General features: G+C 42.6%; 1 protein-coding gene across 2 annotated transcripts in view; it reads left to right on the top strand.

Annotated features, from left to right (window-relative positions):
* CUEDC2 (CUE domain containing 2) overlaps positions 1-15738 on the top strand; it is a 47827-nt gene extending 32089 nt beyond the window's left edge. For both annotated transcript variants that reach the window (XM_088475628.1, XM_088475627.1), the window contains exons 7-9: positions 1126-1178; positions 7992-8052; positions 9320-15738. In XM_088475628.1, coding sequence (XP_088331754.1) covers positions 1126-1178; positions 7992-8052; positions 9320-9466 — 261 coding nt within the window. In that variant the 3' untranslated portion in view covers positions 9467-15738. The remainder of the gene's footprint in view (positions 1-1125; positions 1179-7991; positions 8053-9319) is intronic.
* The last annotated feature ends 185 nt before the right edge of the window (positions 15739-15923 follow it).

Genomic DNA, 15923 nt, shown 5'->3' with positions numbered 1-15923 from the left:
GTAAAATGACCTTCAAGATCCAAGAGAACTTTGGGTTCAATGCTCGCAGGTCAAGTACAATGACCTTGGATTTGGGTGACTAAAGTAAGAGATCTGGGAGATTTAGTGAATGCTGCTTATTCTTTAGCATGATGTTTAGCAATGTATGAGAAACTGCAAGTCTTGGGATTTGACACAAGGATGCTAGAATGGATGAAAGCTTGATTAACAGACAGAAGAAAATATGTTGTTGTCATTGGAATAAGTGCAGAGGAAGGGCACGTAAGTATTGACATCACTAATACCCCATTCACATCGCAAACTCGTCTAAGACCTCTTTCACACTGCACCTTCGAACCAGGGTTATTTCCGGGTTGGCCCTGTTCACACTGGACCCAGGTCAGCCATGTAAAACCCTATGGATGTTGTTAAAATTTTACTGTTTTAGTCTCACAAAGATAAGATCACAAAATGTAGGGGTGGGGAATACTCACAGCATTGCAGGAATCATGGCTGATGGATTATCACTGTGTAGCCCTGAGTTCATGAGTGTTTGTGCTTTGCCGCTGTTTGATTCAACCAGTGAGAACATGATGCAGCTTCTGACAGCATAGTGTACAGTTCACTTCTTCATCACTCCAATGAGCCATCACTATAATGACGGTAGTGGTATTAACCCCCTCCAGGCTGCCAGAATACTGCCTCTGCTGTTGTCTGCAGTATGCTGCCTGTGTGTCTGGCTGCTGACATCATCAAGTGAGACCCAGGAACATCCAATCAGTGGTGTTTACTGAGTACCGAGTTGGACCCATTTACACTGCACATCAACCCGGCTTGTTCCCGAGTTAAACTCTGGTCGTTTGCAGGGTTGAAATGCTGAGTTATTAAAAATAAAAATAGCAAGTCTCTGCTGGTAATGGTAGGCAGATGTCCTTTACAAATCAAATAAAACAATTGTTTGAACTTGTAGTGTGGGGTTTCCCCTACTGAATATAAAAATATATAAATAAAGGAAGTAGTAAAACATTCTGGATACTGCAGTGGATACACCAAATCCACCGATTCATTCTTTTCCGCTGTCAAATTCTAGATAATTATATTAATTGTCTCTAATGGTAAAACTTTTTACAAATTGTTTTTTTTTAGGAGTTGCAAAAAGCTCCAAGAAAAGAAGACTTGAAAGACTTCATATTACACAAGTAAGAAACAATCATGAAATACTGTAGTAACTCTCCTTTGCATGATATTGGTGATTTTTAAACAGTTCGCTTTATTTTTTGTTTATTTTACTTATTATATTCTATATATTCAAATTATTTCCAGATAATTTATCCATTTTACAATTTAAAAAATACAGCCTTGTCTTCAGTGTACAAACTAACTTCAATCGACTTAGTCATTTAGTAAGACACTGTCTACAAATCTATATTAATATTACTGATATATAGCAAATGGGACAATACTATATTATAGGGTAACAGTCGTACCCTTATATTAAGGCTGAATCGAAAAAAAACTGAAATCTCCATAGAGCATTCTGGAGGGGGGGCATGGTGTTTAAGGGGCTACAACTCAAAAGCTATAGGAAGTAATGAGCAGAAATTTGGCAAGGACAGGTAGAACTGTCTCTTGGTGCTGCATGCCAAATTTCAGGGCAAAATACAGGGGACAAATGACATAGGGGTCCCCTAAAAAAAACAGAATTCTTCCATAGAGAATTCCGGAGGGAGGGGGCATGGTGTTTAAGGGGCTTAATTGTTGCTCTGTGCTGCATGACAAATTTCAGCGAAAAAACATACAAAATTAGGATTTGGGAGTAATCTAAAGTTCCAACTGTGAGTTTTTTCGGACACTCTGTTAGGACCACTTCTCTGCTGTTCTCTATGGGGGATTTTTGGGAAGGCATAACTCTGGTTAGGGGGCAAATTTAGACTTTGGGTTTGTTTTATTAGGTAGCGCATGTTCCAGGGAAGGGCCTTTTGGGTTTCAGGTAATTGAGAAAGTTACCGTTTTTAAACTATTACCTCACAATTGCGCCATTCTAGAGCTAGGAAGTTTCAATTTGTTGCGCAGCCTCAGTAGGTGCCTTCAGCAGGTGTACTCACTGTGGCTTCACCTGGGTGCACCAAGATGGCGGTCCAGGGCGGGCGTTAACGGCGGGACAATGCGGCAATGGCAGCAGGCGGAAGTGGTGGCGGAGACCCGGCGGCAGTGGAGCGGGCGGCAGTGGTGGACCAGGCGGCGGCGGTGAGGGCTGCAGCAGACAGATGCAGCATGCACAGGGGACAAACGACGTAGGGGTCCCCCGTAGTCAGCACAACCAGCACTGGGCTCTGAGCCGGTCCTGGTTCTGGAAATAGAGGAAAAAATGTGTATGGTCCCCCTGTATTTACCAGCACCGGACCCTTTCTAGCGCGAGGGGGGTAATGCCACAGCCAGGGGAGCCCTTTCACCGGGCCCCCCAGCTGAAGTCTCACCCCTGACCGCTAGTTAGCCCAGGCCAGGGATCCCTGGGGACCTCCCGATAAAGGGGTCCCCCTCTCCAGGGCACCCCAGGCTGACAGCCTGGGGCTATTCCCGGCACCCCTGGCCGGTGGGTGCCGTGTAGTTTGTGAATAGTGTGGTGCAAGTAAAGAATTAAAAATATTCTCTCTTGCTGTGGAACTACAGTTCACAGCAAGCCTCCCCCTCATGCTGGGACTTGAAGAACCACAAGTACCAGCATGCGGGGCATTACGGGCCCGCTTGTACCTGTAGCTCCACTGCAAAAGCCAAACCCGTCCCAATGTCCATGTAGATAATCCAGTGGTGTGCCTATAATAAAAAAATCCATACTCCCCTCACCTCCTATTCTTGGATCAGGTCCTCTTCGTTGGCAATCCAGGGTCTTTGCAAAAAAAAAACCTGAAATACGCGGACCCGCGAACATTAGTACTGTCCTCTAAGGACAGTACTACCCGAATGACAGCTTTGCAGCAGGATTTCACTATGTAAATCCTGATGCAGAGTTCTCAATGGCAGAGAGGCGTGAGCCTTCCGCCTCTCAGCCAATGAGCAGGTCTCACCATTGACTGTGATGCCCATTTAAAAAATGGCGTCTGAGTGCCATTTTTTAAATATAAAATTTGGCCACCGCGAGCCAATCACAGCTTGCGACTTCATCGCCCCGCCCCCTCGGCTGGCTTCTATAAGCCAGTGCGAAGGCACGGTAGTCCCTCAGCAGTAGCAGAGAAGAGCTGCTGAAGAAAGAAGACCCCGGAGAAGTCCTGGATGGACAGCGGCCATGCAAAAGAGCTTAAAGGCCGCCGCCCTCCAGGTGAAAACTCTGTGGAAGTCCTGGGGGAAGCGGCAGCCATGAGAAAGAGCTTAAAGGCTGCTGCCCCCCAGGTGAAGGTGCAGGCAAATAAAATATTCATAAAAACGGTGTCCTTGTTTTATTTTAAAATTTCTTTTACAGGGGTACTATAGGTACCAACAGGCCCTTAATCACCTGCTTGCTGGTACTTGTGGTTCTGCAAGTACCAGTATGCGGGGGAGCCCTGCTGGGACCTGTAGTCCTACTGCAAAAGACAATATTTTTACTTTCATATGAACAACACTACACTATCAACCCGGCACCCACCGGCCAGGGGTGCCGGGGAAAGCCCCGGGCTATCAGTCCAAGCCTGGGGTGCCCTGGAGAGGGGGGCCCCTTTATGGGGGGTCCCCCAACTCCCCAAGGTTCCCCCGTCCTGGGCTGACTAGCAGTCAGGGGTGATTCTTCGGCTGGGGGGCCCAGTGATAGGGCTCCCCTGGCTGTGGCAGTACTCACCCGCTAGAAAAAGTTCGGTGCTGGCTCTGGTTAATACAGGGGGACCGTACATATTTTTTTTCCCCTGTATTTCCAGAACTAGGACTGGCTCAGAGTCCAGTGCTGGTTGCGCTGAATATGGGGGACCCTTACGTCATTTGTCCCCCGTATTTTGGCAACCAGGGCTGGTTCTGAAAAGCCCGGTGCTGGTTGCGCCTCACACAGGGGACCCCCTACATCTTTTGTCCCCTGTATAAAGCACAACCAGTACTGGGTCTCCAGAGCCCGGGACTGGTTGTTCCTGGGGGGGCACGCAGTTTTTTGTTTTGTTTTTTCTAAATATACTTTTTATAAAAAAAATTTAACACAGATGCATGGACGGATCTTACTGATCCGTCCATGCATCTGTGTCTTATTGATTTTTTTTTTCTGCAGATGCAAGCCACGCGGATCGCACTGATCCGTGCGTGCATCTCTGAATCATTTGTTTTACACAGATGCCTGCATCACAGATCTCACTGATCCGTGTATGCAGTCAGCTATCTTTTAGATCTTGCACGATAGTACCAAAGTCAAAATGTGCTGTTTAAGCACCATATCGTGTCGGGGAGTGTTCAAGGGAAATCGTTCACGATATCATATCATGAGCACATCGTTCCGTGTGTAGGGGTCTTGAGAACCAGTTCAGGGCTGGGACTATCAGCGCCAGTGAGCCTTTCTGTCCCCACTGCTCCCCTGTGCACTGCCCGACACGCCTGCAGCCTGCCCCCTCACCCTTCTCTCCCTCTGCACCCCAAAACACCTCCTGTGTGCTGTTCCCTCCAGCACTAGTGTACCATTTTGTTGCCCTTCTCGGCTGCAGGTGGCCCAGTTTGCTGCTCCCGTCCCTGATGGTTAATAAATTATAAAAAAAGCAATGAAATTCCATAGACAAAAAAACCTTACGGTTTCACATTTCCCATTAAGGCCTTTTTGACATGATCTGAAATTTCACAAAACCTATAGAATTTCTGCCAATCAAACTTCAAAAAACAATGAAATTATGATCATTAAGGCTGACTCTTTAATGGACGTGTTCCTTACGCAGTACAGGTATGGTATGCCATCACATCCTGTGGTTAACTGCAGATTCAACACTCTCACAGAGTGAGATTGCTGTCGCTCACAAAGTGGTGGAGCTGCTAATTCACAGAATTGTGTGCTCATTGGAATACACACATGCATTCTGTGCAACTGAGATCTGAGCAGTTATGTGGCTCCCACATCCCACGCAGTACCCACAATCTTCCCATTGGATCATCACAACATCCTTCTCACTCCATACATCCATCTTTTTCAAAATACACATTCAGCTCTCTAATTGCTAAAACTATCATACTCTGTCTATGCATGTAGAACTTTCTTCCCCTATACGCTCCATGCTGCTATATCTTCCCCAACCCCTACTGCTGATATTCACATTGAGCATTCAACACTGCGGCATTTCCATAAAAAAAAGTTCACTTTAGAGAGAACTGAGTAGGCATATATCCCTTTCATAAACCGTTTTTTTTGTTAAATGCCAGCAAATCCTTTAATACACACTTTTCTCAGTAGTGCATAGCGAATAACATATGTATGGAAAATCCACACGTTGACTGCTAATAAATACACAGATTATCTGATCTAATGTGGAGACTTCTGTGTAAAGTGGGGTACACACTGTGCCGAACAGCCATTTCTGGTCTTCCCAGTTTATTTATTGTACAGTGTGTACACAGCACCTACGTCAACTGCAGTGCCTTATAACTTATGATTATTCCGATGAGATTATATTTTGTCACAAATGTAGTGTGTCCAGAGATTGTCCGATGTTTAAAAACGTCACCTCCGTCAACTGGATGTTTATAGCATAATTTCAGCTCTCAAAAAAAAATATTGTGTATTATTTGTCGTGTGTACCTAGCTTATAGTGAATCAAAATGCAGTAAATGAGTTGTTTGTCTTCAGAGGAAAGATTGGACCAATGTATTGCTTGGTCTTCAGGCTGTGCGTACACACTGCACAATTTGCTTTCTAGTTAAATGGGAGGTGATTCACTAAGTAAACAGCAGACAATGACCTGATTGCATTTGACGCTTTTTGACCTGGATCAGTTGCCGTGATGACACTGTTAAGCTAAACATGTGGGATGAGCTTCAACTGTTGGTAACATAGCAGGGAGCTAATTCAGATGTGTTCACATCCATCTATCCTCCGTGCTCTACAAGTCGCATCTTTTTGTGCATTTTTTTTCTCTTAAAATGTGTCTTATTCGCAAAGTGATGTGAATGGGATGTACAAGCAGCTTATGCTGATTAATATGATATATGGCATGCCTGTATACTGTGTGTAACTGTGGCTGTATCTGCATACGAAATGCTACATTATAGTGTCAGTGGCTGTGACACTATGGCCCATATTCAATTTGGAGCGGAAAGTCAATGCCATGTAATATGCGGAAAAGTTACACCTATGAATAGCAGAGGGGAAAAAGTGCAGAATTGGGGTTTTGGGGTGCAACGTTGCGGGAACCCCCGTGCAGCCTTCAGACAGTCTCCCAAAGGTAATCTGTGTCAAAAATTTTATAAAAAAACACTTAAGAACACCCTAAAAAATCACTCTGAATTTGGAGGCGGAAAAAAAAATATGTTGGGGGACAAACTTAAAAACTAGCGAACTTTACTCTGGGGTGGTCCCCAAGTATGCCCCATGTGTTTTTTTTTCATTGCAGGGGTCTTGCGGCAGGTGGATTTTTCACGTTTTTTAAAGATTAACTTTATCAACGTTAAAATATTCTGACCCCCATTTTCAAGTACCCCAAATTTATTGGGATAAGTTATTTTCTGCAAAAAAAACTTCAGAATACTATTCTGCACCACTTACACAAAAACACTAGCAGCTATTGAGCCCGTTTAAAAACACCAAATACCTTCAGCAAGCCAAATCAGGGGTAACCATAGGGAACCCTCATGTCAGAGCATTTTTTGGGGGTGTCAGGCTGATTTCCCTAAATCTGACAGTACTTTCCGCTTGTTTAAGTTTCGCCGGGTCCCGTTTTCACCTACTTTCGATACGCGGGCACGCGCGTGATACTTTTCCGCCTGCAAAACACGTGATGTAGGCAAAAAGTCCGGGAGGCGAAAAAGTATCGCAGCTCAGCTCAAATTGAACACGGGCCTATAAACATAGCATTTCGCATGCAGATACATCCACAGTCGCACACATAATATAGGCATGCCGCATATCATTTTACTCAGTATAAGCTGCATGTGCGTCCTGTTCTCATCGCCTCAGTGCTACCGAGTCGTGCCACGGCATGGCGTGACTAGAAGGGCTGTTTAATGCGCAAGGAGGCTAGATTTATGTGGACACATCTGTACTTTGCTTTTTTAACAGAACTGCAGTAGACAGTCAGCTGGATAATGTATTTTATCTCCATGATTCACATCTGAAAATGTCAATTTGGGGTGTAGTGGTTCCTCTGCCTAAAATAGCGTAATATACGATGCAACCACACAAAGCAGATGTCTAAAATGCCCAATAATAAACCGGCAGTATAATATTTACAGTTATAGAAATACAGGTGAAACTGCAATGGTCAAATTAACTTTAAATGCAGTGGAGAATGTCCTTTCCATCACGTACAGCCACTGTTTTCAGGGGACAATAATATGGGATGTAGTCTGCATCCTGGCGCGCAGGATGCCGATGGTCTAAATATTGGCACCGAAATCCCGGCACCAGTATCCCAACCGTCGCCATCCCGAAGGTAAGTATCGGGGTATTAGGCGGAGGTTAGGGTTAGGCACTAGGTGGAGGGTTGGGGTTAAGCACCGGGGAGGGAGTGTTAGGATTAGGGTGCGGGGAGGGGGAAGTTAGGTTTAGGCACTAGGGGGGGAGTTTAGGTTTAGGGTGCGGGGAGGGAGAGGTTAGGCGTAGGCACTATGGGGGGGGGGGGGAGGGTTAGGGTATGGGTTAGGAAAACAGTTACCGTTAGTTGCTATGGGTGTCTGGATTCTGGCTGTTGGGATGCCGGTGTCGGTATTCTGACCAGCGGCATCCCAACTGCCGGTATTTCATACCCAGCCCCAATAATATATCTTGCCAAGAATACTTGTGGACTGCACTTATTAAGCTATTAAAAAGCAAAGTGATATAAAAACATGTTTGAATATATGTTTTGGGGTTCTTTCTGCTTTAGATACATGATGGTTGACAATGAAGAAGACAAAAAGATTCACAGACCATTGGCACCTAAAGAGGTGAGCGCAACACACTATGGATTTACAAGTTACCCCTAAACTACTTTCAAAGTACATAGATAATTTTTTTCTGTGTTCTTTCTTTTTTTTAAAAACACGCACACAACTGCCCAGGTAAAAAAGTGCTATCATTTCAGTGAAATCTTCATCTCATAGATCAGGGAATAGAACTCCAGTTGTAACGAGACTTTTTGAGGCCGGGAGCAGGGAATCTTGAAATGTCTCAAAACCTAGAAGTATTTTTATCTTTATTATTCTGCGGTTTGTCAAAGCAGTAGGTGATTAGCTACCTTGACAATAGGAATTAATGCTAAAACAAGCCTGGTTTACCATTAATTCCTTTTGCTGTTTGAAAACTATCGTTCCACGGCGTGATTATCAGCAGCTTTGACAAACCACAGTATAGTAACTATACCAGATTATTTTTATTATCCTTTATTTCCGCAGCGCCTTACAAAGTACATAAGCAAATGAGCACATAAGAAAACGGTGACTTACAGTACAAAACAATGCAGGACAAGTACATGGTTTATAAACATTGCTGCAATAGCGATCATAACACTCAAATAAGCAGCAGGGCGTCATCAACCAAGTGTCAGGTGCCCTTGTGGGAAGTTAGGAGTAAATTATAGTATAAGTAAGGGAAGGAGAAGCACATGAGGAAAGAGGGCCCTGCTTATGAGAGCTTACATTCAAAAAGGGGGGTGGGGTGGGAGGGGGGGGGGTTGGGGCAGATAGACAGGGCACATATGGAAAGACAGTGAGGAAGAAGCATGGAGCAGCGGGTTAGGATGAGAGCTGGAAGGCTTTGATGAAGAAGTGGGTCTTGAGAGCCCATATGAAGATTTGTAGAGAGGTAGAGAGTCTTATAGAGAGAGAGAGGGTTCCAGAGGTGGGGAGCAACACGGGCAAAATCTTGGGAGACTGGAGTGGGAGGAGGTCATCAATTTGCAGGAAAGGCGGCATGCATTTGTGGAGCGAAGTGGGTGAGCGGAAGTGTGAAGAGATTCGAGGTCAGAAGTTCCCAAACTCCGCCATTACAGTCCAGGTTTTACCACTATAGATTGATTAACTTACCAAGTGTCTCAGTACTTTAGTGATATTATATGCTTCATATTGTGGGCACTTCTAAAGTCCCTTTTTTTAAATAAAGTATATAGCTATACATGTTTTAGTGTAATACATGTAAGGAGTGCTGTAAGTTATTGTATGCACTGATCTTTATATATTCTATATATGTCATTGCCTTCTGCATGTGCAACTCTAGGCACCTAAGAAAATGGTTCGATACATTGACAATCAAGTGGTCACTACGAAGGGGGAGAGATACAAAGATATCAAGAAACCAGAGAGTGAAGAGATGAAGAAAACCTATATAAATCTCAAGCCTGCAAGAAAATACAAGTTTCACTGAGAGGTGATAGGACGCAGAGGTCTTTCCAACCTCTATTCTGTCTGATATGTGCACTGAATGGGTAGATAACTATACGCTCTGTAACAGAGAAATGAACTTGTTTGTTGCATTTTCAGTATCTATAACTATTTATTCACTGGTAGGGGTTTCCTTCACCATAAGGAAAGAGTGATTCATAACTCTTACTTGTATATATCTTGTATGCTTGTCTCAGGCTATTTTAAAATAGCTATTTCCATGTGTATAGAAATTGAATCAGTAAATTGTGTTTGCTCTTGGGAAGAAAGTTTGTCATTGTAAACCTGCCCTCAGCTGTTCCTGAATACACAAAGCTATGAATCCCAATAGGTGTATAACACTGGAACATCCCAGTAAAAGAGCAGCTCATTTACTCTGCCTGCTTGAAACTGCCAGCACTGTCACATGTGTTGGAAACAAAAACCTTAGTCAGTCAGTGTAGAGATAAACTACAGAGAGTAAAATACCATACAGAATAATGTTCTGTACCATAGGCATGTATAGATATGACAGTGTGGAATTATCAGATATTATAACTCCCCTCCTTCTATGGCACATTCGTGTTTGTGTGGTCTTGGTTTCTCTGCATGATGCTGCCTTGTGTATTTTGAGAATTAATTGAGATCCATATACCAGCTACTGAAAGGACTGACAATGTGATTTTGCAAGTCTCTGTCTGTGTTTCAAATTTTCATTAGGTAATGTCAGACTGCCCACAAAAGGGTGTGGTATGACTGGGCAAAAGGTTCTGAATGTCGACAGTCAGAATGGTCCTTAGGTTGACAATATGTAGACATGTATTATGGTTGACATGATTGAAATGTTGACACATTCAGAATGTCGACACTCAACATGTCAACACCAAAATATCGATATATGGTTTTTTGGTTAGCCTAACCCTAAAAATCAACAAAAAACCATATGTTGACATGTTAAATTTTGACATTTTGTGCGTGTCGATATTTTAACCATGGCGACCTAAATGCATGTGTACATATTGAATGTTGACCTAATGACCATGTCGACATTCTGAATATCGACAAGTTGACCAGATACCCCACAAAAACCAGAGAAAATGTACAGTTCCGATCTACAAATGAATTAATACACTTTCTAGTGACAAATGGTGAGCACGTAAGGCTCCCTTTCATAAATGGGGTTACCTATATAACAAGTGTAGCCCCGTTTTCACATGTGTTAGTGGTGAGGGTGCACATGTGGGCTTAATCACCTAAATGTAAAATGTGACCCGCAGTCCATTCAAGTAGATGACGGACCATCATGACTGTATATAGGTCACAGTATAGTTGGTACTATCACAGGCAGACTTCCTTGGTAAAAGCCATTCTTTATTAAACCCCTGCAGGAACTTGTTAGTGCCAATAAAAGTCCCCCCATGTAGTATACTGAGCTCTATAACGGTTTTCTCTCACGTTCTCTCTACTTTATTACTACAGTATCTGCTTTCTTACATTCTGTTGGCTTCCCTCCCCACAGCTTGGTACAGTTTTGCGTTTTGCACACTATCAGTCCCATCATGCCCATATATGCATTGTGTCTCTGCATCTCCACTTATCATTTGCTGGTGTTTCTCTCAGAACTTCGCCTATCATTTCTTGTCGGCACTTTTAATATAGGCGCTCTACTGGGCACATAACTCCGGTAAGCTTCCAGACAATGCCAGGGGCTTCCTGAAAGACTTAGGCTCCACTCAGGGACTACTTACTTCCCTGTTAGTGTCTCTGTCAAGGATGGACAGTTAGACTTATCAATGTCATACCTGTGTCTCTCAGCACTCAGTATGTATAATATCTCTACGCTCTGCTGGACTCAATCCTCCGTCTCATTACTGACTACATATCCACTGGTAATTCGTACTAACACCCTAATAAGTGCATCATACTAACTGCACACAAATCAAAAAAATAAGTTTTAGAGGTCTTTGCTAGAAGAGAAAAATAAATAGCTTGCCTTCACTCTGTTTAGTTGATCCACCAGGATCCTGCATTGGCTCCCATAAAGTGCTTTTTCATCTCTTCCTGCTTGAGATAAGCTGAGCTGGTTTTGTTGCCTCTCCCATGTAAAATTTCCATACATTAGAGACTTGACCATTAGAGCAAATGGGCCCTGGCGAATATAGCAATTGGTGTGTGGACAGTAAGTGTGTGTGTATAATAAATATATATTTATTATTTTTCTCATTGCACTTCATCCCCCACTTACAATCCAATTGAAATTGAATCAGTATTGAGCAAGTTGATAAATCAGGTTGGAAGATTACCTCTATCATCCTGTGTGTTATCCAACCACTTTTTCCCAATTTTATCCAATTAAGCCACTTTCATGTAGTGAAATGAGCCCTAAATGAGAGTAGGATAAACAGGGTGTAAACAAAACACAAATGTGCAGTAGACCATAGCGACCAGAAACTTGTCTCAAATAGAAAGCTGACCATAAACTTTAAGATTATCTGTCCAACCATTTAACCAATTTGTCTGAACTGATTTTGTCCATTTTTGGACTGATTGCCATTTGCTACCACACATTACCAGATTTTCATTCCAACCAGATAATTGGTTGGACAAATAATCTTAAGGTGTATGGCCAGCTTATGGTCATAGGCCCTCGTGGCTTACTGCACATTTGAACTATTTTGGAAACCAACGGCCCCCATGCACCTACCAATGTACCTGCAATTGGATTGGAAAAGCAAATCTGCCGGGCATCGATATTCCCCAATCCATTAGAGAATCCGTAAAATTATACCTTTTGAATTTCCCCGCTTTGCAAATCACAATCATATTTTGATAGTGATCGGCAAATCGGTGAAATCCAACATGTTGGATTTCACCGATCCTCCGACTCTGCATTTGTGGATCGTAACATCGTGACAATCTGTCACTGGTGTTTGGGGACCATAACAATACTGACATTGCTGAGTTATTCTTATATGTCATTGTTTATATAAAATCATATACAGTTACACTAACAGGTTAATATATGGTTCCTTTAACACCTTGCTTTTCCAGTCATGTCAAACAAAAATATATATATTTTCAATGTTTTTAGTTTTTCAGATACTTCCCTTTGCTGTACTTTTATATACTATTTTCATTATGGGTTTATTAGAAATCAATGGATTCTACACACCTCACAAAACAGAGCAATAGTCCATGGCAATACTCCTAAGCAATAAGACCCTTTATATCTCTCTGTACTACTCGTACAGCCTCCTAGTTTTATGTACAGCAATTACATTGTTCAATACTTAATGTAAATATTTTTATGAAGTTTTCTTTTAAATGGAGCAAAAATAAAATGTTGTAATTGCTTTTTTCTTTAGAAAAAAAGGACATCAATTTTATTTGTTCGGTTTCATTTCAGCTGCCCATAAAGAAGATTATTCTGTGATTATCAAAATACTAATGAAATATATTGCAACCTATAGCATGTTGGCTATAGCGCACTCTCCCTATTCACATGACCACTTTTATAGAAACACTGGATCTCATTTTGGGCCCATATCTCCCTATGCAGTTTAGTGTACATTATTATATATTTTTTTTCATAGCACACACATGTAACCTGATGTTAACACATTTAAAACTCATAGGGGCTATATGGACCATTTGATTCCTCTTCCTGTATTAGGCAATATGCTGAATGGGCAATATGCTGGCAGTAATATAAAAAATGACAGGTAGTTTGACTTGTTTTGTTTTTCTTCAGTCTCACTGTAATCCTGCAATGTAATGGCTCTGCAGTACTTCTTTATAGAGGAGTGTGTAATGACGTTGGGGGAAATTATTATTATTATTATTATCATTTATTTATATGGCGCCACAAGTGTTCCGCAGCGCCTTACAAAGTACAAAAACAAATTGTATACAAGTGACTTACAGAACAATACAATACAGGACATGGATAATATATATTGCTACATTAGCGACCATATCCCCAGATAAGCAACAGAGCATAAGCAACCAAGTGTTAGGTGCCCTAGTGGTGAGTAAGAAGTAAATGACACTATAGTAAGGAGAAGCACAAGAGGGTAGATGGCCCTGCTCGTGAGAGCTTACATTCTAAAAAGGTGGGGGAAGACAAACTGGGTTGACACAGATGGGGACGAAGGAGCATGTAGTAAGGAGTTAGAATGATAGCTGGAAGGCTTTGATAAAGTAGTGGGTCTTGAGAGCCCGTTTGAAGGATTGCAAACAGGTGGAGAGTCTGTTGGGGAGTGGGAGAGAGTTCCAGAGGTGGGGAGCAGTGCGGGCAAAATCTTGGGAGGCGGGAGTGGGAGGAAGTAATCAGCTGGCATGAAAGGCGGCGTGCATTAGTTGAGCGAAGAGGGCGGAGAGGAGCGTGAAGGGAGATGAGATCAGAGATGTATATGGGAGAAGATTGGGTGAGGGCTTTGTGAGTGAGCGTGAGAACCTTAAATTGGGTTCTAAAAGGGAAGGGGAGGCAGATGTAGAGCGCTTGGAGAGGAAGATAAGCCGTGCAGCAGCATTAAGGATAGACTGGAGAGGAGAGAGATGGGATTTGGGGAGGCCAGATAGGAGGAGGTTACAATAGTCCAATCTGGAGATGACCAGTGAGTGTATGAGGGTTTTAGTAGCATCCTGGGTGAGATAGGGTCTGATCTTAGAAATATTTTTGAGATGAAACGACAGGACTGTGAAAGGTTCTGGATATGTGGTTTGAAGGAGAGGGATGAGTCCAGGATAACTCCAAGACAGCGCACCTTGGGACTAGATGAGATAGTTATTCCATCAATTGATAAAGAAATAGTGGGAAGTGAGGTGATGTGGGAGGGTGGGAAGATGATCAGCTCTGTCTTAGACATATTAAGTTTAAGAAACCGCTGGGACATCCAGGAAGAGACAGCAGAGAGACAGTTGGAGATACGAGTCAGAAGAGAGGGGGAGAGATCAGGGGAGGAAAGGTAGATTTGAGTATCATCAGCATAGAGATAATGGAGGTCAAAAGAGCTGATGAGTTCACCTAGAGAGGAAGTTATGAGGGAGAATAGGAGAGGACCAAGAACAGAACCTTGGGGAACACCTACTGTAAGAGGCTGTGGGGGGGAAAAGGAGTCGTGAGAGGAAACTGAGAAAGATCGGTCAGAGAGCTAAAGGGTGAGAGAGAGGAAGGAACTCTGAGGTGTGTGTGTGTGTGTGTGTGTATATATATATATATATATATATATATATATAGTGTGTTTGTGTTTATAGCAAGTTAATGCACTTCTTAATATTGTCATTACAGGGATATTTGCATTCTGGGCCTACTCCCAACTTGCAGAGTGAAGTTGCATTTGCTAGTGGGGAAGAGGTGGGAGGAGTAGGATCAGCAGAATGATTTAGGAGTATCCATAGATCAGTAGAAAATATATCTTAATTAGATGAGCATTGAAGTGAGCAATATACATGAAAGTTGATTATTATTTTATTTATATGGTGTCTGTAGTGCGATATGTTAACTGTTTGATAGTAACTAGTTTCCCATAGCATCAGTATTGCAGGAGTTTTATACCCCTTTTCCACCAAAATCCCTGGTCATTCCCCAGATCGGTGCCGTTTACACAGCACCTGTGTGCAGTTCTTCTGCCGGCGCTTGGTGATGACATCATCTCCAAACGCCCAGGAAATCCAGATCTGTAAACGTGATCCAGGATGGATTGCCCCTTAACCCAGGTCCTTCCCATGTCCAATCCTGGTCGTTACCCAGGTTGGATTTCCGGGTCACTGGGCAGGGGTTATATTTTTGGGACCCTTTTCCACTGAGCTGCAACCCGGGTAGACTCTGTAATAACAAGTGTTATTGCGACAGAGGAAAAAGTTATTATTCATTCATCTTTACAGTGCAGTTTGGATGGGAAACGTCCTAATATTGACAAACTGTAATTGAAGACAAGTTGTAGTTCTAATGTAACCATACAACTAAAACATTGTATGACAGTCCCACAGAGTTTGCACCTATGTTAGCTAGTCTTTTGAAGCGTAACCTATGTAAGTGTACACGGGCTTTCAGCGGACCATGAGGATTTTAGCTCAGTATCTGATGCCTTGCTAAATGATGCTAATACTGAGCAAGCAATAATAACTACTCATATGCCTTTAACAGCAGAATTTTGAATAATTTTATTTATGTAGCCATGATTTCTCAGTACAGCTAATTTTGTTGTATTTTGTGCATTGTGTTTATGTATTTTTTATTTAGTTAATTGTAAAGCTCAATAAATGGCAGATTAAATCACACTTTGTTTATAATCATCGTGATTGAATTTGATTTTTTCCTGCTGATTTGACATTATGCAGCTATACTTGAACAATTGCGTGTGATTACTACATATCTTGCGCAGTTAGGCGGACGCAACTGCGGGGTGTAAAATCATTTGTGCTTCATGGAGAGGAGAAATTATTCATGGTTTAGAGCA

This window comes from Taudactylus pleione, unplaced genomic scaffold (assembly GCF_031769625.1).
Source record: "Taudactylus pleione unplaced genomic scaffold, aTauple2 ptg000016l, whole genome shotgun sequence".
Classification (NCBI taxonomy): Eukaryota; Metazoa; Chordata; class Amphibia; order Anura; family Myobatrachidae; genus Taudactylus; species Taudactylus pleione.
This window is presented reverse-complemented; position numbering and strand designations above follow the sequence as displayed.